Source organism: Sebastes fasciatus, chromosome 3 (assembly GCF_043250625.1).
Source record: "Sebastes fasciatus isolate fSebFas1 chromosome 3, fSebFas1.pri, whole genome shotgun sequence".
Taxonomy (NCBI): Eukaryota; Metazoa; Chordata; class Actinopteri; order Perciformes; family Sebastidae; genus Sebastes; species Sebastes fasciatus.
The window spans coordinates 37,176,031-37,202,447 of NC_133797.1; the positions used below are offsets into that span (position 1 = coordinate 37,176,031).

Here is a 26,417-nt window from a genome sequence, read left to right on the forward strand (position 1 = left end):
ATAGCGCCCCCTACAGGAAACAGGAAATGGTTGTATACTGCAACCAACCCTCATAGAAGTGCCTTTAAAGGACGCCCCACATGTTCTCAACAGGTCATATCCAGCGCCACACGCTCCAAGCAGAAAATAAACTCTAACTGTTGCCTACAATGTCCGACTTTCATGGGAATGCACGGCAGCGGGTACCCCCGACGTGCGCGTTCCCCCGACGTGCGCGCGTGGGCGAGGGCCCGGTCATCGCTGCTCGCAGCTTTAATTATTATTATTATTATTATTATATATAGTGTATATATGTACAGTGTTTATGTGTATAGGTGTTTTGTGCTAACTTCCTGGCATAAGAGGGAGGTGATGCTCTTTTTTGCCCATTTTCCATTTTGGGGTGTTTTATTATGAAGGTCCGATCCACGCACATCCGGTCTAGTTAGCTACTGACGGTCCGCCCAGAGCTCACAAAGCGACCCCACTTCGCCTGAGTGCCCAGATGCCCTGCTGGGACTACTAACCACCACTGGAACCCCACAGAAACAGGAGAAAGAAGTGAAAGAACGGATGGTTTCAGCCCTGACATGAAGACAGCTCTCTCTAGATAAATCTAGGTAAATGTCACTACATTTAATTACTCATAATTATAGAGGGATGTTTGGGGAGAATTGATAACTTCGGCTAACTGTTCGATGAGGTTCACCAGCGAACTTAACGTCTGCTAATCGTAACTACTACTCCACTGCGAACTGTTCAGTCAGTAACTTATGTTGGGGATGATTTTAGGCAACAACGTGTCAGTAACAACACATTAGAGATGTTGATATGAAGCTGTCAGCGGTGGTTTTTATTCCAACGGGCCTTGCATTATAACTTTATAGCTAACGGTAAAGAAACCGACGCGAAGTTCGCCTCTATTCATACCCGGGGGACACGAGCGAATCGCTTCGCAAGGCATTGTGGGATTCCAAGCGACGCGGAAAAAGATCAGGCGAACGCAAACAACGTAATTTAACATAAAAGTTAAACATTATAACGTCATGCACATGAGGGAGAAAGTCGCCTGGAAAACTACGCAGTGATTTTCTTATAAACTGATAAAGAAAAAGTGATGTAGTCGGTGAGAACTTTCTGTGTTCGCCTGCAGTGTGGATGCATGTCTGTGGAGGAGAAATCTGTTGTAGGCGAACTTTTTTGTGATCTCTTTCTTCTATGTCCCTTGGCCTCCAGGATTACAAACAAACTCGATGTGCTGTTTGGCACAATGGCACGTAAAAATGTGGTGGGGAGTGTTTTCTAATGAGCTACTTGTTAGTTTGGGGGAAACATTGACAGTCCGCCGCGACGAGCGAGAAGTAGCAGAGGCGAAGTTTCTTCTTCCAGTGGGTCTTCCTCCTAATTCCGGGTATATGTGGGTTATAAATCAGTTATTCGTTTGGATACAACTGTGCAAAAGTCAGGTTCTTGTCATAAGGTGCTGAAACTTTTAGCTAACAAACTTTTCTGGCTGCACAAAGATGCCTTTGCTTTATATAATTTGAGTTTATGGGTGCGAACAAGAGATGAAGGTGGTTCCTCCTCACATCTACATACTGAGATGTGATGAGACCATGATGTGCTAAACACACCTACAGGACATCAGTCACAGGAATTACCCCAAATTGTGCTTCCTTATAAAGGACATTAGATGGCAGTATCTCATGATCAGAGATATGACATACCTTCACTTGTATTTGTCATTTATAGAGACTCAATGGTAACACTGTAAGAGGATTATTTTTTTATGATGGTTGATTTTTATCTTAAAGCCATGCCTTCATAAGATAAGTACAGCAGATTTCAGTCCTGAAGGTCAGAAATAAAATGTTGTTCGAGGAAAAGAAGTGATATTTATAACTACTAGAGAGTAAATCATAAATTTGGTTTTAAAGCCTAATTATACATTGGATAGCAGGGCTGACTCGAATGCTTTGAAGCTTCGAACGTTGCCATTGTATTCAACCTCCAAATTACTCTTCGACTACTTAGTTTTTTAATTTATATATATATAAAGTATGTAATAAGTAAGGGGTAATGTACAGGAACACCACTGGGAAGATACAGGATGATAGAAAAAACAAAAACAAAAAAAAGTACAGAGAAAATAGAAAGAAGTTGAGAGAGATTTTGATGCACTCCTCTCTGGTAACAACAACAACAACAATACAAGAGCGATTGTTGAGCTGGTTCATCAGGTCTGAAGGGAGTGCTAAAAAAAATCTGATTTATAAACCGTGCGTACGCACACCTGCACGCAATGTTCCCTTTATAAATCACACTCCACCTGGAAATGTGCGCACGTGGATCCGCCTCATATTCCGCCCTCTACACGCCCACTTTCAACCATAAATGGTCCATGCAAAACACCTAATTAATGTTTCTGCATGTGAATGAGCCTGTTTGATCTTTACGGTAAATCACGGCAACTACCGAGAGGAAGACCGAGAAAAGGAGTTTTTCTGACACAGAGATCAAGGGTGCTTGTAGTTGAGGAGGTCTCTGAACACTCGTTCCCTCTTAATTCTGTTATACACGTCATTTAGTCCTCAGTGCCGGTATATCCACCAGCACCATGCAGCATGTTACCAGTGTCACTGCAGTGTTTATATCTTTACAGCAATCGATATCATCGATTCACAACTTGCCAAAATGATCAAGACAATCAGTAAAATCCACCACGCTGGATATCATTAGAAAAAAGAAGTTTAACAGGTGAACACAATTTATTTATTATTTAAGTTTTTATAGTGAACTTGTCCTGTATTATGATTAGGACTGATAATGATAATGAGGATATGGAGAGTAACGATTGTGTGAGAGCTGTCACTGGCTTTATTTCCACACTTTGTTAATTTACACAATCCATACTGGTGAAGATGTGCCGGGTGGAGGTGACTGGAGGAGGCAGAGTGGCGCACCGCGGTGGCGCACTGGAGACAGTCTGATAGTTGCATCAGATAGCCGTTTTCATTTTGTCTATATGTATACTGTATCTGTCCCTATCTAATAAAACATAAATAAATGAATAAGTCACGTCATCACTTCAGCGATTTTACACAACTTTATGAAAACGAATATGGTACTTGGTGATATCTGCACACTATTAGAAGATATTATTAAAACTATTGGCGCTCTGTTCTGCCATTCTTTAATGCTATTTGATATAATCTTGGATTTCTACAACCGATGATGAGGATTTCAACAGCTGCTCCACAGCTGACTGCGACTGTCGGTAGTCCGATCCTCTCCTCTGAGCTCCGGAGGTGGAGGGACTGTGATGGTGAGACAGCGCTGATGAGATATTGAGCAGAATTTGATTTGAGTTGGCTGATATATTTTACATTTGTAAGGTGCTTGTAGAATAGTTATGGCTCAATAGCACAAATAACACTGCTTTTAAATGTTTATGATAAAGTGGATATAAGTATGAAGAGAAGTTAAATGTGTGAGAGGCATCATTATACGTATAATGACATTTAATGTCTACAGTCTGGCTTCAATTCACCACCTCACCATCTGCATCTCCAGTTTCCCCTGCCTCGGTGCCTCCATAATGTGCGTACGCACGGGTCAAAGTTTCCGTACCGGTGCGCACATTCTCCCGTCAAGTTTGTTTTTATAGATCACAACTATTGCGTGGGAAGTGGCGTACGCACATTTCAGGCCCCGTTTTGTGCGTAGGCAACGGTTATAAATGAGACCCGATTGTTGAGCTGGTTCATCAGGTCTGAAGGGAGTGCTATTCTGGGAAATGATATCAGTTTTGGCAGAGTTCACCTCCACATTCTTTGGAAGGGCATATCAAGGACATCTATTGTAAGGATCTGGCCAGTATTGTGTATTAATGGAAACACCTATCTGCCCACAGTAACACCCAGTGTATTGTCTGAGCCTGTTTCACCTGACATGCTCTGATTCCCTTTGAATAGAAATCACTCATCATTGGCACAAGGTCAGCTGTAATGACTGCAATGTGCAGGTGTTGTTTCTTTTCTTGTTTCCTGGTTCTGCTGACGTTGGCTGAGATCAGGTGATAAAGTACAGTTTAGGTCAAGGCCTATTGAAGGAGGCTGGGTCACGCGTCATCAACGCGTCATATCTTTGGGGGTATAACACATGCGCAGTAAAATTTGGTCTGCCCTCGCCAAAATTGAGCCAATAGGGTTAGGGTTACGCACGACCGCAGCTCCAGTTACCCTGCGCATGTGTTATACCCCATACCCTCAAGAATCCATGTCCGCTTGTGTCCCAGCCGCCTTCCATAGGCCTTGGTTTAGGTGTTTGGTTTGGCAGAAAACTGCAATGTACAACGTAGAGCACAATGAAGTGCAGCATGCCAGTAACACTTATTATATGAAGACATATATCAGAAGAATATCAGTATACATATTTACTAGGGTTGGGAAAAAAAATATCGATTCATCTATGTATCGCAATTTTTTTTGTAGGATTTTGAAATCTATTTTTTTAATGTCATAATCGATATATTTTCTTCATTTGAGTCTATGTGGAGGTAGAAGGAAGTTCTTTTAAGATAAGATAAGATAAGATAAGATAAGATAAGATAAGATATTCCTTTATTAGTCCCGCAGTTGGGAAATTTGCAGTGTACAGCAGCAAAGGGGATATATTGCAAAACACAAGATGCATCAGCTAACACAGTAAAAAAAGAGCTAAACAAAGTGTAACAAAATATGAACCATTTAAATAGAAGGAAGTATAAAAATAAATTTACCATTTACCATTGTTGTAGTCTGAGTAACATGTATGTACTGTATATATGTATGTTTTTATGCATGTATATATGTATGTATGTATGTATATATGTATGTTTATATTGTTTACTGTATATATGTATGTATATATGTATATGTGTATATATGTATGTAAGTATGTGTTTACTGTATATATGTATGTATGTATGTATGTATATGTGTATATATGTATGTATATACTGTATACTGTATGTGTATATATGTATATGTACTGTATATATGTATATATATGAATATATTATATGTATATATATGTATAAGAGTTCTTGAAAAGCGCTATATAAATCGAATTTATTATTATTATTATTATTATTATTATTATTATTATATATAGTGTATATATGTACAGTGTTTATGTGTATAGGTGTTTTGTGCTAACTTCCTGGCATAAGAGGGAGATGATGCTCTTTTTTGCCAATTTTCCATTTGGGGTGTTTTATTATGAAGGTCCGATCCACGCACATCCGGTCTAGTTAGCTATTGACGGTCCGCCCAGAGCTCACAAAGCGACTCCACTTCGCCTGAGTGCCCAGATGCCCTGCTGGGACTACTAACCACCACTGGAAACCCACAGAAACAGGAGAAAGAAGTGAAAGAACGGATGGTTTCAGCCCTGACATGAAGACAGCTCTCTCTAGATAAATCTAGGTAAATGTCACTACATTTAATTACTCATAATTATAGAGGGATGTTTGGGGAGAATTGATAACTTCGGCTAACTGTTCGATGAGGTTCACCAGCGAACGTAACGTCTGCTAATCTTAACTACTACTCCACTGCGAACTGTTCAGTCAGTAACTTCTGTTGGGGATGATTTTAGGCAACAACGTGTCAGTAACAACACATTAGAGATGTTGATATGAAGCTGTCCGCGGTGGTTTTTATTCCAACGGGCCTTGCATTATAACTTTATAGCTAACGGTAAAGAAACCGACGCGAAGTTCGCCTCTATTCATACCCGGGGGACACGAGCGAATCGCTTCGCAAGGCATTGTGGGATTCCAGGCGACGCGGAAAAAGATAAGGCGAACGCAAACAACGTAATTTAACATAAGTTAAACATTATAACGTCATGCACATGAGGGAGAAAGTCGCCTGGAAAACTACGCAGTGATTTTCTTATAAACTGATAAAGAAAAAGTGATGTAGTCGGTGAGAACTTTCCGTGTTCGCCTGCAGTGTGGATGCATGTCTGTGGAGGAGAAATCTGTTGTAGGCGAACTTTTTTTGTGATCTCTTTCTTCTATGTCCCTTGGCCTCCAGGATTACTAACTAAATCGATGTGCTGTTTGGCACAATGGCACGTAAAAATGTGGGTTGAGTGTTTTCTAATGAGCTACTTGTTAGTTTGGGGGAAACATTGACACGTCCGCCGCGACGAGCGAGAAGTAGCAGAGGCGAAGTTTCTTCTTCCAGTGGGTCTTCCTCCTAATTCCGGGTATATGTGGGTTATAAATCAGTTATTCGTTTGGATACAACTGTGCAAAAGTCAGGTTCTTGTCATAAGGTGCTGAAACTTTTAGCTAACAAACTTTTCTGGCTGCTCAAAGATGCCTTTGCTTTATATAATTTGAGTTTATGGGTGCGAACAAGAGATGAAGGTGGTTCCTCCTCACATCTACATACTGAGATGTGATGAGACCATGATGTGCTAAACACACCTACAGGACATCAGTCACAGGAATTACCCCAAATTGTGCTTCCTTATAAAGGACATTAGATGGCAGTATCTCATGATCAGAGATATGACATACCTTCACTTGTATTTGTCATTTATAGAGCCTCAATGGTAACACTGTAAGAGGATTATTTTTTTATGATGGTTGATTTTTATCTTAAAGCCATGCCTTCATAAGATAAGTACAGCAGATTTCAGTCCTGAAGGTCAGAAATAAAATGTTGTTCGAGGAAAAGAAGTGATATTTATAACTACTAGAGAGTAAATCATAAATTTGGTTTTAAAGCCTAATTATACATTGGACTCTCAACGCCCTGAAGGGGTTTATTTCACAACAATGACCCGCTAGTTGTACATTATCCCGCTTATTACACGGCTACTTACTTAAGAAATCAATAATTTGACACAAAAACGGTCCGCCAGAGTCCGACATCAGAACTGCGCCCATAGTAACAGTCTGTTATACATAGCAACGGTCCGTTATAAAGAAATAACAGACAGTAGAACGCCGTGATTAACCAATCAGAATCGAGTATTCAACAACGACGTGTAATAATAATGTATAAATCCCAAAATAGCCCACGAAATAAGGAATAATCCCACAACATTATTAATTTTCAACATCAATTATGAAAGAGATAATGTACAGCGAGCCGGTCATTGTTGTGAAAGAAACCCCGACAGGGCGATGCCGCACCCAGTCACTCAATAACCAATCAGAATTGAGTATTCAACAATGCCATGTAATAACATTAGTTATTCTCAGACGGATAACGCTGTTTGTTGAGTGCAGCGGTGCATGTGTGTACAGTAGTGCGTTGGCGGCACTGTCCCGGGCATTGAAACGGGGGAGATGGCGACAGACAGACAGAAAAAACATGTTAGCCTGCTGTGCCACGCTGCTCCTCGAAGCTTCAAATACCTTAGAATATTTATCACCAAAACTTCGAAGCCCAAAAAATGGTATTCGGGACAGCCCTATCGTATAGGTGTTTGTTACGGAGAGTTTAGGATCTTAATTATAATGTAATCCAGGTTGAGCAGGTTGAAGCTCATGGTCCATTGCTTTTGTTTGCTCTTTCTTTCATCAGAGTGAATCCACATTCAACCTGCATGAAATCTGTGTTTGATCTGGCTTAATGTCTTCTCTGTGTCCTTTGTGTACCAGGATGTCACCACTGTGTCAACACTGTGGGTAGTTTACTTAGCACGCGTTCATATTTACAGCAGGCTTGTTGCGTAGGTGCCAACATTGCCATTCCCTCATGTCAAATACAGGAATCAGGGTCTGAAATTAAGTTTTTTGCGACTGCGGCATGTCACTGAATATTTCTACTGGCCACTCACTTTTTTCGTCCGCCACTTCTGAAATCTACGTAGCACACTTTTAACCCTCTGAGACCCACAATAGACCCGTTTCTGTCTTTTTTAGGGGGGCACAGGGGATCTTTAGGGGGAGATAGCAGGTCAACAGTAGATGCCACATAGAAGTGGTGTACATCATCTGAAAGCTGGGAACCTGAAGATTAATTTGAGATGCTGCTCAGCACTGTGTGTAAAGTTCTTCTAGTCATAAATCAGAAATAAACATGAATTAATTAATTATTTAAAATTAATTGTAAAAGTGTATAAGGGTTTAGAACATTATGATCGAAGTGTATGATGGCCATTCCCATGCCCACATGTCTCACACTTGTTCACATGTCTCATAAGTTGTTGCAGCAATTTTTGGGTTGTTATCATTTGATACACAGATTTGGTGCTAAATTTAACCTTTTTTTACCACTGGAGAATTGATAAAAAATTAACAATAATCCCTCCTTAATACCACATTAAGTGACAGAGACCTTGAGGAACACCGTAGAAAAAGCCATGCTGTGATTTGGTATGAAAAACTTTTGACATTTGGAGATTTCTGCAAGAATTGCATTTTTTGAAAATGGCCATATCAGTTTTTCCTCGCTAAAATGTAGCCAAACTTTGGAGCGTTATTTAGCCTCCTTCCCAACATGGTAGCATGACATGGTTGGTAGCAATGGATTCCTTAGGTTTTTCTAGTTTTAAGCGTCTTTGAGATCACTAAAAAGCGCTATATAAATCTAATATATTATTAGTTTCATATGATATCTGTGTCTTCACTCCTGCCCTAAAACCTGAACCTACTAGAGCCTCTGAAAGACAATAAAGTCAGTCAGGATCGCGGGTCTCAGAGGGTTAAACACTGAGTCAGTGCTACCAGACTGTAGAAATATGGAATATATGTGTGCTAATATTCACTTGACGTCACCATGTCTGTGCTGCAGTTCATTATATTTGGCAGAAATATTCACTTGGTCAATGCATCTCCACTGCCCTTCATTAGTGGAGGGCGGCATCTAATGACTATTTTCATTTTGGATTAATCTGCTCATTATTTCCTCTTGTTTAGTCTATAAAATACCTTGAACTCTTTTGATAAACTGGGGGAAGCAGAAGCCTGTAGGTCCATGCACTTCTTGAATAAACAGAGAGTAATAGTGAGTCAGTGAACACCCCTGTGAGTCAGGGACGTGGCAGACCGCAGTAGGCTGCATCGTTTTTATGGCTTTGTCATAATTTGACCTCTGACCACACAGCTGTATCTGATCAATGTCTGCAATTATAGGGTCGCTAGGATCTGACCAATGAGGTGAAGACATGCAGATGGTGCAGTCTGTTAGCTCTAGTCTGTGTGGGCTTATCTGTGGTGGTTGGTGGGATTGTGCAGGTCTGGACAGAGACTGATTGTAACCGGGATGATTAACAAAACTAAAGGGATGGCCGCGCATCCATAAAAGTATATGGTCAAGAGTCTTTTATAAACGTTGTCATGAGCAACACGGTTCACCTAGTGCTTCATTAGGCTGATATAACAAGCTCAAATAAGAGTTCAAGTGCTGATGAACAATGGAATCCATGCGTGTTAAACTTGACAAGTAAGCAGCACACAATAGATCCTCAATGACAAAGCATAGGGCTCTCAATATTCAGTTCATCCAAGCTCTATATGGAACACACAAACAATGCTGGCATTTAATGAAAGCACAGAAGATAAGTAATGAATCATTAACAATCCAGGAACCCAGCTGCTGTTGTCATGGATGTATTAAGTGAACTGGATACAGCGCTGGAGGCAGGCTCCCGTTCATTCCTATGAGAGTTGCTCAGCGGAGCATGAAGCCAAAATGGCTCGACTGCCGAGTGATAAAGTACCCGGATCATCAGGCGATCTTCCACATCCATTGGGCCCATAGAGCAGGCGCAGTAGCGTTTCCTTTAACTCCGCCTCCCAGCTCTCGCTCCAGCCTCAGGCTGGGGCTCATTCACATGAACGGAGGAAGGGGAAATAACTCTGGATTCGGCTTATTAGTGCATTTTACAATTTTTAGGACCTAATGATTCAATGGTTCATACTGGGAAGTTGATTTACCTAAAAAAAAATGATCCACTGATTTACGGACTACTCTTTCCCAATGTAAGGCTATGGGAAAAAGTATTTTTGGGCCCAATGGCCTCACGTGACACGGAAGATGCAGTACCGCCATTTGGCCACTACAAAAATTTGCTTCAAAGTCTGGCGCTCTTCCTTGGGGCTTGAACATAACTGGCAGAGCACAAGGCAGCCACTCATTTGACTCAAATGGGGTTTGCTTAAAGAAACCACAAGGTCACAGAGGGTGAGGTATGCACCTGTGTAGTCTAAACAACTTAACGCCCATTCTGCGTCAAGAAACTGAGACACAATGTTTTACAACATTTTTGATTAGACGCGTCAGGACATCTTCACTTGCTGTCAAAGTGAGGGAAAGGACAAGGTCAGTTCACCGCACATAGTATTTAACTGTCGTGCAGTATTTTGGTGCTTGATAAACCTTTGGACTAGTGTTGCACGGTGTACCATACTCATTTACTCAATGAGCTTTGGCGCCGCATTTCGAAAGTTGTCCATTTAGAGGTGCTGAAATTTTAATGTTTTGTGTTGTAAATATCTTGTCTTTTATTTTATGTTCTGTTGGCTTTGAAAAATAAATAAGCTTCATTGTTAGGCCATGATTAGGTATATTGTTGCTTTTTAAATGACAAAAATGACAGAGTTTTAAAACGAATTCAGTACTTGTGTATTATTAAATGCAGAACACAAAAGGACAATGAGGTTTTTTTTCATCTGAGGTGCTTTGGTTGCGTCTGGTTGCTATGATACGGAATATCTGCAGAAGTAAAAATGTCAACACGAGGTAAAGTACTTGCTCTGGATGAGAGGAAGGCTGAAGCACGTAGGGAGAGTGGACGGACCCGCCGGTCTATGTGTATTCATTCCTCCTCTATTGTTGTTGTTGCTCAGTACTTGTAGCCGACATGTAGGATTGTGACAGTTGGTCTTTGTGGTATTTGTTCCGCCCCGCCTCCATTGTGATTGGACAGCTGGGTAAAAAAGTGACGAGCGCAGTGTTTTACCCATAATTGACCATTTTTCAACTCTCGGTGAACGGAAAAAACACCAAACGTTCCTCGCTCAGCGCAGAATCGACGCTCAGCGCCTCGTCACACTGCTGGCATTTGTAGCATAGAGTAAATATGCGGCGATTCCATTGCAAAGAAAAAAGAAAAGAAAAAAACGTGAGCATAACGGTTGTGGCGGTTGCTTGTCATCCCCTGCGGTTGGCTTGTCAATAATTGCGGTTATTGCGACAGCCCTACTAAATAGTTTGATTGGTGGTCTTTATAAAGGCTGATCAGATGATGCATTGATTCTGAATTGAAACATTTTCAATACTCATTGGCCTGCTTTCTTGCCTGCTCTTTTGAGAGCAACACAGCTGGACACGCACACGCGCACGCTCCACGGCGCCGGGCCCGGCGTGTTTGTCCAGCTGTGTTGCACACACACACCCGGCCCTCCGTGCCGCATCCTGTCTGAACAGCCGAATTGGTTAACATCTTAAATGAATCCATAGACCGGTCAAAAATATTCTTCGTTCACATAGATATGGAAGAAACCGTTTCCTGTAACTTTAAGGTACCCATTTTTAAACTGAATTTAGGTGGGGCACATGAGCTGAGGATCACACTGGACATTTTACAAATGATTTTCTGAACCTCTGCAGATTAATCTGAAGTATGTTGTTTCTGACATTTGTAATGTCATTAGAAGTAGTCAGTGATGATATGGAGGCTGTTAGAATAGGGATTCGTGAGACGATCTCCTGTGCTGGACGTCGAGCAGCTGTTCTTTCTTCGGCCAATCGCAAGCTTTAATACAAATCAACCCAACCCAGATCTCACACAGCCCCTCCCCCAGCTGTATGTCTGTGTCACACTACCCCTCTCTCCTCTTTTCTCTTTTCCTGCTTGCTGGCTCGCGCATGCCCTCCCTTCATTGCCTAATGCGGCTGGGCTAAAGGGAGCAATATAAAGATAGAGGGATTGGAAAAAGAGCAGGGTGTGATTTTTAGCTGAGAATCCACAGAGGCGTGGGATGGAAAAGCAACCGGGTTCTTTGTGCATAAACCCACACGTAAGTCATTGCGTCTATATCTTAGCATCCTTCCTTCCTGTCTCTCTGTCTATCATTACTCTCTTTTTTTATTCTGTGTGCACTGTATCTCTGTCTGCCTCTATCGCGGTGCCATCCCTGCCTTTGCTCTCTGCATGCATCCCTACCCCCATACCACAACACCGGCTGCTGATGCTGTCTTGTGATGCTTGAGTAGAAGTCACTGGCGTGCTGAATGAGACTCAGGCTAAATCACAGTATTTAGTCCAAGAGGGTTTTTTTGTGTGACTTGCCACACGACGAGAGTTGAAGAACCTCAAGGAACGGGTCTTATGTTGCTTTGGCTGTGTCATACAAATACTGAAATAACTTGCTTTGGGTTGCCATTCACTCACATCTGTCTAACGGTGTGTTACCCGTTGATTTTAGCCTGCATCTGAAGTTTATTTTAAAGCTTAAAAAGAGGCTGTCCAAATACTTTCTAGCTCATCTGTGAGTGTTTATTATCTCTGATTATAACTGAGATAATTAGCAAAACTGAGGTGATGATGATGAAGGTGATTAAACATTTAACCAAGACTAGACACTAAATAGCAGTGTGTCTTCAAGTCATTAACAGAGGAAAACTTCAGCCTCATTATCTTTTTAATTACTACTGAGCAGAAGAAAAAAAGACTTTGTAGATAGATGAGCATGAGTAGGCATAGTGGTGTTGACTGGCGGCTGTTGGCCAATGAGATCATGTGTAAACAAACTTACTCAGGTACTTGCACCTCAGCCAAGTACAATATAGACGAGTCCAATTCGAAGTTGGAAAAAAACAAGCCATTATCGCTGTGGTGGCATTTGTAAACCTGCATAATATCACTTTAATGTTATATATCAGGAGGATTTTGTTTAGTTACACTTTTGCTAAGAAGTGTGACCAGAACTTCAGTTGCAGGTTGAAAATATAGTAATCAAATATAGTAATGGCACCGTTCATAGAGAGCACAACGCACAAATTAGCCAGCAATAGTAGTCTTTTACAAGTTTTTAAAGGTCCCCCTCAAGGTGATGTCTTCTTCTCATGGCATGTTTTATCTGATTAACCAATTGTGGGAAACCAATAATTCAGTTTGAATGATTGTTTATCAAACTTGTTTCCAATAAATTTTCCGTAGGTTTAGTTGTTTTACCCCCTCGACAACGTAGTGGGGGGTATGTAGAGTTCCGTGCTTCCGTCTGTTCACGTGTCACACTTTCGTTTCCGGAGCAGAACTCGGAAACTATTTCACTTAGGAACTTCAACTTTGGTACGATGGTTGACAGTGTGGTCTAGTTGTGCCTTTTGGGGGTTAGAAGTCCAGGGTGCCCAACATTTTTTTAAATTTTGGCCAAAAACTGTGATTTTTTCTACTTCAATTTCGTTTCCAGAGTAGAACTCGTTCCATTAGTTCCAAAAGGGAAAAACCTTGAGCCATGCTCACTTTTGCCTTGTTTATTTGTTAGTTTGGATCCCCATTAGTTGCTACCTGGGTTGTAACTATTCTTCCTGGGGTCCACACATTAACGTAAATATCGAAAGTACTGTGTCTCCTGGTGAGAAACACTGAATACATACATAACTACACAGAGTGCCTCTATGAGCTGTTTAATGTGTTACAGCTGACTAGCGAATTAGCAATAAGGACCTGTAAAATTACGTTAGAAGCGCTATTTAAAACCTAGTGGATGTTTGTTCGGTAGCTCGTTCAGCAAACCAAGATGCAACACAAGACATACTGTAGGTCCAAACCTGTAGGAGGAGAGGGGGGCATTAGCCACACAGCAAATGTGTGTTTCAATTCAAAGTATGTGGCTCTTTTGTGTTGCATTTCAATTTCTGTCTGGCAGTTAGTCAATCTCGCAATCAGCCCATGATGAAACGATAGTGACACTCCTTTATGCAAAGTGCAAAATGAAATGACTTGAATGGCTAAAATGCAAAGAATTTCTCTGTCTACATAGACGGGAAACAGTGGCATCCTGTTCTCACTAACGCCGCTCTCTATCTTCAGTAACTCTATAGCTCGCTCGGCCGACGCTGCTCTCTCTCAGGGCGATGCTAACTTCCTGGTTGGTCTACCAATATACGTCATCTCTATGGATTGGAGTAATAAACTATTATGTAATCATTATGGGAACATAATGGGAGTATTACAGTAATTTTTGTCATGGGAATACATGCAGCCCATGTAGTTTTCACAATGTGATTCACCCTAATCCTGGCAGGGCTCCTATGAGCAAGTATTCAGTGGGTCTGATGGTTTTTCTGATTGCGTAATATAGGCCCATCAATTGTGGTAGCAACATTCACATCTGTATAACGTTAGCCTTTTTTTCTTTACGAATCTGTAGATCTTTATGTAGATTACTGTACAATCAATGTTGCCAGTGGTGAACGGCTTTCAGGTGTTGCCATTATCTTTTCAATAATGTCTGTTGTGGCACACACAGGTGCCAGTCCATTCAACCAGTCTCACTGGCATCGGGGATCTGTACAACCTGTTCATGACTATCTAGATTAGTCATGTTTCATGGACAGTAAGATATTCTCTTAAAGGGATGCATCGTTCCGACTTTTTCAGTCCCGATACCGGTAGCGAAACCTGGGCATTGGGTATCAGCCGATACCGAGTACCGATCCGATACCAGTATTTTACCCATTTGTGCCCAAAGACTATATTTAGTATGATAAGGAACAATGCTACAACATTTGTTCTGATTGGTCAAAAGTCTTGAAATTTTGAGACATACTTTGGGCAAGTATCTAACAGTAAAATCACACTTTTGTTAATAGGCAAATTTAGGATTTTTGAAAAATTAGGAAAAATGCTAACGTGTTTTAATAAATGTTTTCTATATGAACACTTTTTTTTCACACTGCATCTTTGATAATCAACTTGTGATGAGTTCATGGATACCAAATACTTGATTGTGCTCCTTGTAGTTTCTGCGATACATTCATTTACTTATCATACTGTATCTAGTATTTGGGCACATGGGACGACTGTTTTTTCCTGTCTATTGCAAAAAGAGTTGTCCCATATGCCCAAATACTAGATATAGTACACCAGCAACTTGTTAAAAAATCTTCAAAATTAACAGGAATTACAATTCAAGTGTAAACCTTTTTAATGCAGCAAAAAATTGGTCAAAACTTAAACAAGAATTAAAATTACAGTATTTATATAGTGTATAAACATAGAACTGAACTGAAGAGATCGGCCCCATTGTCACCGATATCCGATCCAGCTACTTGAGTCGGTATCGGCCCGATATCCGATCCGGTATCGGTGCATCCCTGTTCTCTTAGCAGTATGGCTCAAGTCAGGAATTTTGACTATATAGCAATACTGGATTACTGTGGTTTGATTTTTGGCTGATACATGTCATTCTTTAAGCAGCAGAGTTGAACTCAAATGACTTGGCACAGTCGAGGCCTTTTTATTTGCCGAGTTGAGATGGTCTTTGCTCTTCATTGATAAAGGCCTCAATATTTTCCAGGTTGCTAAACTTAATACCCCCTCTTTTGTTATTCTCTCATTCTGAGTAGTACCCAGTGTCTTGATATCTGATTTGGCTCTCCTGCAGGGGTAGATCAGTTTAATATAAAGACTCCATTCACAAAGGCTAATGATTCTACATTTACCATTCATTTTCATTCATCATGAAATGATGGTGTGATTTAATATTCGTGCCACAGTGGGAACCCTGTTTTTTTATCTTTGTTTACTCGTTCTGGTGTCAATGACCCCGCCATTCATATTCCCAGAAGTCCAAAGCAGTGAAACGCAGCTCGGCCGGTGGCTAAATCTAACCTCGGGAGTTTGTGAATTCCAAGCACTCAATCCGCTCTGGAATTTGAGGTCCCTGTGATTTACCACATCGGCTCGAATACATACAGTAACTCTGTATATTTTCTGGAAATTGGAGTTGTTTCAGATTTAAGAACTAGGCCTAGACTTTGAATGATTTATTGGGAAACTGTCATATTACATTCCCGGCAGCAGATGGCAGCAAGTATTTATAAGATGAGGATTCTCTCACTAGTTATGTAGTTAAATAAAGTTGGATAAGCAATAGAGGGACATATACAGTAGATGTACGGGACATATTGTGACATTGGTGCACACTGTTGACGGCTAAAGAGAAGAGAAGGTATTTTTTCACAAAAGACATTTTGACATCACACGGTAGGAAAAGCACGTACAAATAATAACATACATTATGTCTGATTTTCTGATCGCTTTGGCTCATTTTTCAAAACCGTCTTAACTTTTTCTAAACTGTAAGTGCAGTTGTCACAACTGTTTTATGGGACATCACAACTCTATTGCATGTTTGCAAAAGGTAGTAACTCACCCAAAACACTTCATTCATGCTTCAAAACCTAGTTATTGTGTCAGTAAACTGGCCAACGCCACTAAAATGAAAAGTTATTTTGTCATGGTGTGAACCGTACTGGTCAAAATGTTTAGATGTTTTTTCACCGTGGCAGTCAACCCTGGAAATGTTTCTAATATACAAATCCCTGTTTTATTGACACTGACTGCTTACTGTACTAAACCAGAATGTCAGTTTTGTCTAGCTGAATGCTGTTGTGTATCACACTGAGCTTTTTTAGATTCCCATTTCAACTGTAGATCAAAGTTTACTGGGAAAAGTCAATACTGTAGTAGCTACACAGAAAAATGATATTCACATTTATAAGTATACAGTAAATGTATTTGTATAGTGAGTTACATGTGCTGTTAACGATGAAATAATGTTTAGAAGTTGTGAAGAGGACGACAGTTTCACTGATGAGAGTCAACTCATCAGTTTTGATCAGCAAACCATGTGCAAGTGGCTATTGTACTTCCTCTTCTGCACACAATGTGCCAAAACATGTGCAATTTGCTTGAATAAATGAGAAATTCAAATCTGTTGTGAACAACAAACAAATTTGAACTTATTGTTTTGAAAAAATTCAAGAATTGAGCCAAAGCGAATGAGAAAAACTGTAACTGCTTCAGTTTTCGGGTGCGGTTGTGTACATGCTGGCTCATGGTTATGGCTTACTTGGAACTGATTCATGTTATTAATAACACCTGCTGTATAGTATGACAAGTCCAAATGTCTGCTGTGGAAAAAGCTCTACTTAAAGTCTGGAGCTGAAACTATGTCATTGCAGTTTTCAGCTAAAATCACAATCACACCAAAGGTTCTTGTAGGTCTACACTTGATCGCTTCACTAACATCCGAGTATGATTAGCCCGCTAATAAATCAGGGAAGGATAATGGAGCCAATAAGCAGAGAGAAAAGCTTTTGCACACTTTTCCCTTTGCTGCCGATGAGGTGTGACTTTGGTGCGCTCATTTTACGGGCTCCTTTCCATCAAGACCACCTATCATGTGACCGGGTGTTGGTGTGTGACCTTTCACCTTGCCGGGCACAGCAGCACTGTCCTACAGCATGTTTCCATTCTCTTGTCAAAATGTGTCAGCATGTGTTCTTTATGTGAAATGCAAACCATTTTTAGTGTAGTTTTGTTGTGTTTCCACGCTACAGCATCTGAATATTCGGAAGGCCCAAGTGAGTATGACCTGTGGGTGGGTTAGGGTGTTGTTGAATATAATGGATAATATCATGCTTCACAAAACCCATTACCGGATCTCACCTCTCTCTTTTGTCCTTGTCTTCTAGGAGTTATACTATCTGAGAATGCAAAGGGGCAGAGGAAAGATGGAGAGGGACAAGACTGAAGATGAGAATCAGGTTTGTGTCTTTGGCTCCATGTGAACATATTTAGTTATCATTCTCCAGTTGTTGAGAAGCAGAAATAGATATATGAAGCCTTTATACATGACGATGGTAATATTCCTGCAGACCCCAATAGTGGAATAATTATTTTTAGTCATTTGAATTGAATAAAAACACAACTAAAGTAGATGTATTGTGCATACTACATTCTAATCAACTAATGGTCTCTGTTTGTTTGTGTGTCTTTGGTGTAGTGTAAGAGGAAGTTGAGGGTGTGTGTGGCGACATGCAACAGAGCGGACTACTCCAAGCTGGCCCCCATCATGTTTGGGTTCAAAAACCACCCTGAAGAGTTTGATCTGGAAGTCGTGGTGCTTGGCTCACATCTCATTGATGACTACGGGTATGACCAACTAGCACAACGGCGTCCTTCTAAAAAAAAAAAAAAAAGCTTGATGTAGACGTCCCAAAGCAGTAAAGTAATCCATACAGTGTAATGCAGTAGCCAATACAACAGTCTATAATCGCCCACAGATGTTCCATTGGGTTTAGATCTGCATGCATTTATGAAACTGCTCATTTATTCAGGTATTTCCTTGAAACTTGTCTTGTCCTACTTTCCCGCTCCGCAGGAACACTTTTCGTATGATCGAGCAGGATGACTTTGACATCGGCTCTAAGCTCCACACCATCGTGAGAGGAGAGGACGAGGCAGCCATGGTGGAGAGCGTCGGGCTGGCGCTCGTGAAACTCCCCGATGTACTACAGAGGCTGCGCCCCGACATCCTGGTTGTCCACGGTGACCGTTTTGACGCGCTGGCCCTGGCAACGGCCGCAGCACTGATGAACATTAGGATACTCCACCTGGAGGGAGGCGAGGTGAGGAGGCAGGGCTCCAGATTATATGTTCTACTGTGATTAATCTAGTCTCACATTTTATTTGATGTCTCAGTACACACGGTGTGTATACTCCGCGGTTATACGTTTTCTTACCTTTTAAAGCGACACAGAATACAATAATGGAATAATTGACAAATGGTCAACACAGTGCAGGAGTTTTTGCTTCTTTTACAGTCTCTCTGTAAAGGTCTTTGCACATCCAGTCTGTATTTTCATATTTGTTTCTTTTCATTCTTCATCTGATTAAAAAAACATTAAGCACAGAAACATTGCACACTGAGTACGATGCTTTTTATCATTCTATTTGTTGCGAGACAAAACTGAATTAACTACATGGGTGCAATGGATAGCGCTGGTCCCAAATGGGGCTAATGAATAAATGACATTAGCAAGAAGCTATCGTTTAGCTGCCTATAACTCAATCACTACTGTCTAATCATACGTACATCCTTTGTTTTGAAACCATCCCCGATTCCAAGCTGTTCTGCAATTACTTGCCACAATCTATCTTTAAATTCGGCATCTCTGTATTTTTTATTTCTTTATTATAAAGTGCTTTGTGCTGGGAGACGATGTGAATGTTTATCATGCCGTTTTGGATGATGACGTTTGCACGGACGGTGGCTCTGAATGGTCAAACAACTCTCTTTTGCCTTTTGACGGATGGGAAAAAAACGTTGATAATCGAATCTGTTCCGAGAACTTTAATGACGGACGAAAGTTTTGGAGTCGGTGTGTAAACGTGATCGACACAACATGACATTGCATTTATTTTTAAACGTGCGACAATTTCTGACGGAAAATGGACTTGGTGTGCAAATGACAAATGACATAAGACATCCCTTCTCTCCCTTTTTCCCAGGTGAGTGGAACAATCGATGACTCAATCCGTCACGCCATCACTAAACTGGCCCATTACCACGCCTGCTGCACACGCAGGGCAGAGCAGCACCTCATCGCCATGTGCGAGGACCACTCTCGCATCCTGCTGGCCGGCTGCCCTTCATACGACAAGCTGCTGTCGACTAATCACAGAGACGACTACATGGACATCATCAAGAGCTGGCTGGGTACGTGGGGATACAGTCACGGGACAGAAATATAGTATAGGCATCAGAGTATGTTTGTGTGTCATGCGCGAGGTGTTTATTCATGTTGCAGGTGACAAGGTGCAGGAGCGTGACTACATTGTGGCTTTGCAGCACCCAGTTACCACCGACATCCAGCACTCCGTTAAGATCTACGGGCTGATGCTGGATGCCCTGCTCTCCTTCAACAAAAAGACCCTCATCCTCTTCCCTAACATTGACGCCGGTTAGTTTCGCTCACTGGTCCCTTTAGTTCCTTCTTGTTTTTTTCCAGTCTGTTCTATGACACGCCCTTTCCTATGCAAACAGGAAGTAAGGAAATGGTGCGCGTGATGCGAAAGAAGGGCATCGAGCAGCACCCCAACTTCCGGGCAGTGAAGCACATTCCCTTTGAGCAGTTCGTCCAGCTGGTGTGCCACGCCGGCTGCATGATCGGGAACAGCAGCTGTGGTGTACGAGAGGCGGGGGCCTTTGGCACGCCCGTCATCAACCTGGGATCAAGGCAAACCGGCAGAGAAACAGGTATGTATGACAGGAGACAAGATCATAATCACCTGGCGCCTCTGCCATGATCATGGTCCTGATTTGCTCTCTGGCAGACGGATTGAATCACTAATGATGCATCACACGTGCTGAAGTAAGGTGCAGCTCTGCAAAAGTTCTTTATACATTTAGGTACAGAGCGTTTTTAAGCTTTACAAAATGTGTTCATTAGGACAGTTTGTCATCTGACACAAGCTATTGTTCTGAATATTAGAGGATTGTGGCAGCTGGAAGACAAACATGCTGCTGAGGTTATTATTAGCAATCAAAGCAAGCATTATTCTGTCAAATGAATATGCCTCTGTGTTGATGACGTTCTCCTCTCCGTCAGGTGAAAACGTTCTCCACGTCAGAGATGCCGACACTCATAATAAGATCTACCACGCGCTGGAGCTGCAGTTTGGAAAGAGATACCCCTGGTATGACCAATGTACTGCCTGTCTGTCTCACTGGGTCTTTGTCCTCCAGTTTGTCTCTCGTAGATCCTCTTTTCCTTTTTTCTTTCTGGCTTTAAAAGCATTGATTCTTTTAATCTAAGCATACATTTTGCTCTGGATATAATTTAAGTCGGAGTTAAATAGCTGGTTATTTTTTTCATCCAACTCTTGTCACATATGTATGTAGTAGGGATGTCAACGTTAACGTGATAATAACGCGTTAACGCAAATTTGTTTTAACGGCAACGCATTAACACACTTGCGATTTTCAGGTCGTAGCGGGCTCAGCTTTAAAGCTAGATTGAAGATACCGGTATCATGTGAAACTAAAAACCTAAGGAATCCATTGGTACCAACCAATCATACTAGCTTGTCGAGAAGGAGGGCTCCAAACTTAGGAAAAACTGTCATGGCCATTTTCGAAGGGGTTTCTTGACCTGAAAATGGGTTCTCTGGGTACCCACGAGTCTCCCCTTTACCGACATGCCCACTTTATGATAATCACATGCAGTTTTGGGGCAAGTCATAGTCAAGTCAGCACACCGACACACTGACAGCTGTCTGGAGTTTGCCATGTTATGATTTGAGCATATTTCTTCTGCTACATGCAGTACCTGACGTGATTTTGTTTTGATGTGGTTTCATGTTCCTCTGTTTCCCACCAGCTCCAAGATTTATGGCGACGGCAACGCAGTGCCTCGTATTCTCAAGTTTTTACAGGCCATTGACCTGGATGAGCCCCTCCAGAAGACGTTCTGTTTCCCTCCGGTGAAAGACTCCATCTCCCAGGACATCGATCACATCCTGGAGACGCAGAGTGCTCTGGCTGTAGACCTGGGAGGGACCAACCTCAGGGTGGCGATCATCAGCATGAGGGTACGCTGCATAGACACTATAATCCTGTTTCTCCATTTTTATGAGCCTAATGTATTTGTCACAATGCTACTGGCAACTGCTCATGAAGATAATTCTCTTTGGCATTTGGTGCCTTCAAATTGGGTTGTATTTACCGTGTTCACCAGTTGAGTCCATGTGAACGCCCCCCCCCCTCTTGTGGTATTCACAACCTCGTAAGTGGAAAGTTTCTGAAAGCTCCGAGTTCACGAGTTGTGACGTGTTTCTTGACGTTGTCAGAAATGGCAGAGGCCATGGAGGGTAATCTTTCGGTGTATAATAAAGTAATATATTGTAATTTTAGTCTTATATTGTTTTCCTTCATAATTTTATAATATGTCTGAGGAAAATGTTGATATTCCCAACGGTCTCATCTTCTTCATCTGTCATTATGCCTGTTACCCTATTGCTAGCTTGCTAAATTGTTAGCCTCTGTAGCTTCTAGACACTGACAGTAACGTTAATATTGCCGTTGCTTAGCAGCGGTGTTCTCATGACTTAACCACTCGAACGCCTCGCTTATTGTGTACACGACTTCCCATGTTGTAAACACGAGCTCACGCCTTTCTTTTGAAGGCACCAATTATGAAGGCGTGTTCTTTTAAATGGTTGTCAACAAAGCTATGAATCAAATTAAAACCATAAAACCTTCAAAGATGTCGTTAAATATGATTTATAGGCCGTAATATCCTTACAGACACTGTGTCTTCATTGTGATTACATTTGTGCCTCAATTTTGCTATAAAACCATCGTCCCTTTTCTCTCCCCCGCCACCACTCTGTCCCTCCTCCCTTCACTACCTCCCTCTCTGTCCAGGGTAAAATAGTAAAGAAGTACACTCAGTCCAATCCGAAGACCTTCGAGGCCAGGATGCAGCTCATATTAAAGATGTGTGCAGACGCCTCGCGGGACGCCGTCAGCCTCAACTGCAGAATACTCGGTGTTGGTATGAAAAAAACGCACGCTCACATCCCTCAATGAAAAATCGGCTGTGATGCCGACAAACGCGCTATAAAACTATCACCTCACAGCTCTTCTAAGATCTCTCCTCTGCATCTCAGGAGTGTCCACTGGCGGCCGTGTAAACCCACAAGAAGGCGTGGTCATGCACTCCACAAAGCTGATCCAGGAGTGGTCCTCGGTGGACCTGAGGACACCCATCTCCGACGCCCTGCAGCTTCCCGTGTGGGTCGACAACGACGGTAACTGTGCTGCGTTGGCTGAGAGGAAGTTTGGTCACGGCAAAGGGGTGGAGAACTTTGTCACCGTCATCACAGGAACAGGCGAGTCAGGATTTTCATTCATTCAATCATTTGGTCTTTCTTTATCAGTGTCAGCAGGGTCGGTATAAATAATTACATTTAGTGGAATTGTCATAATCCTATTTTTTCTTATTTTTGAATGCAACTGTATTTTGGAAGAAAGGGGCATCATCTTTTTGTTGGCTTTTTGCACTCATGCCACCTTAAAATACTCTTAATTAAACAGTAGCATTCACCACATTTGCTTTCGAAATTGTAGCTTGTGGCCAACTCAGGTGTTTGGGGAATGTTAGTCTTTATTTATTTAGCGAATGCAAAGTCCTTGAGCCATGCAGTTGCCTCCTGGTCTGCTGTATGGAGGGTGTCTAACCCTCCTTTTAGACTGTGGAGCGGGCAAGCTTCAATGATGTGTTCCATTGTTTGCACCTCTCCACAGGCACACAATGGGCTTGGGCTGCTGCCCCATTTGTGAAGGCTGGCCAAGCAGGGGCCATGTCCGGACCTGAATCTATTAAGAGTTGACCACTGTATCCTTGGCAGGTTGGTGCCAGGGACCTGTAGGGTGGGGTCTGACACCAGATGTTTGTTTGGGACATCCTTGGACTCCCATTCCTTTTCCCATGCTGATTGGGTGGTGAAGTCGGCTGGTGGGGTATTCTTCCATATTGGTCGTCTAGATGGAAGACGGGCAGTGGGTGGGTTGCAGATGTCTGCATGGATTGGTAGATGGGGAGAGTCTTCGACCTTTTGAAGCATCCTTTGAGTAGATGCTACTCGCCGGATATGTGGGGGGGTTATATTGGATAGGACAGGGAGCCAGGGGAGTGGTGTTGAACGAATAGTCCCGCTTATGATTCGCATGGTTGTGTTGAGCTGGGTGTCCACATGGTGTGTATGGGGTGACCTGGACCAAACAGGGGCACAGTATTCTGCTGCAGAGTAAGCAAGGGCCAGTGCCGAGGTGCGCAATGTGGGGGCTGCTGCCCCCCATTTTGAGCCAGCGAGCTTACAGAGCAGGTTGTTTCTAGTCTTCACCTTAGCTGCCGTTCCTTTCAGGTGTTCCTTGAAGGATAGGGTCCTGTCAAGTGTCACTCCCAGGTAAGTTGGGTTGAGGGCGTGCTTCAGCTTAAGTCCGCTGAGTTGGATATTTAGCTCTGAAGCAGCTTTTAAATGTTAGTCTAGGAGTAATTGATGAGCTGATTGTACTGACTGTCTTTAACTACTGTGGAAGTAAATATGTTGACTCTGTGTGTGTGTGTTTAGGTATTGGAGGAGGGATTATCCATCAGAACGAGCTGATTCACGGCAGCACCTTCTGCGCTGCAGAGTTGGGCCACATCATGGTTTCATTAGACGGCCCCGAGTGTTCGTGCGGCAGCAGAGGATGCATAGAGTCGTACGCGTCCGGCTTGGCTCTGCAGAAAGAGGCTAAAAGGCTGCACGACGGTGAGTGTTTTCTTTTGTATGTAGCTTCAAGGAATGTGCTGAGACAAAGGTGTGTCTTCTAAACATAGTGTGTTTGTATACACCTTGACAACAACTCTTTTTGTTCTCCCTTCGGCATTGTATGCGCATAAAGGAATAGCTCACACAAAAAATGTCCACATAACACACACAGGTGACACAAGCATGCATATAGGTTGGTTGGAGGAATTTTTAAGTCATTTATTTGTCCTCCTTTGTATTTTAAACTAGACATAAAGTAATTTATCTTACAAGTTAATTAAATGTAGCTCCTTGTCTCAAAGGGCTTCATACCATCATTCATCATTTACTGTACATACATCTGACCTGTGTGTTGTTGTGTCTCTCAGAGGACGTGCTGATGGTGGAGGGGATGGATATGAAGCTCGAAGAGCCGATCACCGCTGCCCACCTCATCAGCGCAGCCAAACTGGGGAACAGCAAAGCTGACGCTGTTCTGAATAAAGGTCAGAGCACAAAGCAATTTCAAATGATTTCCATTGTTGAACAAAATGAGTTCAGAGTTCATGCATCACACTCATAAAACCTGCTATTAAAACGAGGAAAAATCTAATTTCTCCCTCTTTTCATCTTTCCCTCTCCAGCCTCCACAGCGCTAGGTGTGGGAATCATTAACATCCTCCACACAGTGAACCCCACGCTGGTGATTCTGTCCGGAGTCTTGGCCTCTTACTACCAGGACCCGGTGCAGCACGTAATCTCTCAGAGAGCCCTCGCCTCTGCCCAGAACATCAGGGTCGTCACATCAGAATTGGAGGAACCTGCTTTACTTGGAGCGGCCAGCATGGTGTTAGACTACGCAACCAGAAGGATATATTGAAGAATATCGTCCTGATTTTTACGAAGGACCGCTACCAACAAAAGGACTGCAAAACTGAATGTAGTACCTGTGCTGCCCAGATAGATACATAAGCATATCTAGGGGATACATTTTTGAAGGTTAGACAATGACAATGTGTTCAAACCATCATATCAGTGTTAGCGCAGACTAAATATTTTTAAAATGTATACGTATACATTTTGCTTGTTGATAACCTCGATGAAGGCAGTTTTCCACAAAAATACAAATTCCCTGCGAGAATCGTACCGTCACCAGGCCAGATGTTGGATACATCATATGTTAAGTGGGTCCATTGCACGGGCCAGAAATGCCTTCCTTATCTACAAAGTAAAAGATATAATGACGCACTACGCATGACGTAGGACTCACTCACTCTACGTGTAATGAGATGTGGGTGGATGGAAAAGTCGTGTCATTATAGAAAGCTTGGTATCAGATGTGACCAAAATATTGCCGAAACATTCTCCTGTAAGCTTCCTCTCAGCTCTCCTGACTTGCTTGCTGTCTCACTTCTCTTTTAAATCTTTTATTGAGTTTTTAATTCTCAATTTGATCCGTTATTGAGATACATATATAACTGACAAGTTATGTTACATTTCCATGTTTTGTTATTAATTAAATTATTTAAGGTGTGGGAAAAGAATGAACTACTGAAAGATGATTGTTAGTGTGGTTGGTGATCTTGAAGGCTTACGGATTAGAAATGGTTAATGAAAAATCAGTTGAAATGCTATTAATGAGATGTTAAGGTGGCATCTGCTACAGCCGAGCTGCTATCGTATAAGGAGGGCCTGAGGGCGAATCTTTTGCCTGAATCAGGTGAAGGCCTTTTCTTTGTTTTGCATGTCATTACCACAGACCTTATGAAGATTTGAAGTTTTCATCATGCCTTTTGAAGATACATTTTATCTCAAAAATACTTACACTGTATGTAATTGGTCATAACATGCTGACTGAAATTTTTTGGATGAATGTCTTTTTAATTTTTTTTTGGTTTATGTTTGAATAAATGTATGGTATTGTTTAAGATATAAACAAGAAATAAACGTTTATTTAAATGAGGAAATCAAGGATGACATGGATGTTCTGCAGAGTACAAATCCTGCTGACTCTTTTTTGCAAAAGCCGAGTCCACAATATGGACTCTTTGGGTGTTTGTGCAACTTCTTAGTTTGATGTCTACACATTAAACTGTTACAATGCACAGCAA

General features: G+C 41.9%; 1 protein-coding gene across 4 annotated transcripts; it reads left to right on the plus strand.

Annotated features, from left to right (window-relative positions):
• Positions 1 to 430: 430 nt before the first annotated feature.
• On the plus strand, positions 431 to 26,280 carry gne (glucosamine (UDP-N-acetyl)-2-epimerase/N-acetylmannosamine kinase). Of its 4 annotated transcripts, none has more exons than XM_074630717.1 (15): positions 431 to 543; positions 5,407 to 5,447; positions 17,700 to 17,771; positions 18,011 to 18,159; positions 18,389 to 18,635; positions 19,519 to 19,726; positions 19,818 to 19,970; positions 20,054 to 20,266; positions 20,619 to 20,706; positions 21,390 to 21,600; positions 22,436 to 22,565; positions 22,681 to 22,902; positions 24,145 to 24,327; positions 24,696 to 24,812; positions 24,951 to 26,280. In XM_074630717.1, the coding sequence occupies exons 3-15, from the start codon at positions 17,718 to 17,720 to the stop codon at positions 25,184 to 25,186; spliced, it is 2,211 nt and encodes a 736-aa protein (XP_074486818.1). In that variant the 5' UTR covers positions 431 to 543; positions 5,407 to 5,447; positions 17,700 to 17,717; the 3' UTR covers positions 25,187 to 26,280. The 4 variants fall into 4 exon arrangements, with proteins under 4 accessions (XP_074486818.1, XP_074486816.1, XP_074486814.1 ...); XM_074630713.1 differs by lacking the exons at positions 431 to 543; positions 5,407 to 5,447 and adding exons at positions 11,816 to 12,010; positions 17,565 to 17,588; XM_074630715.1 differs by lacking the exon at positions 431 to 543 and having other exon boundaries at positions 5,276 to 5,447.
• The last annotated feature ends 137 nt before the right edge of the window (positions 26,281 to 26,417 follow it).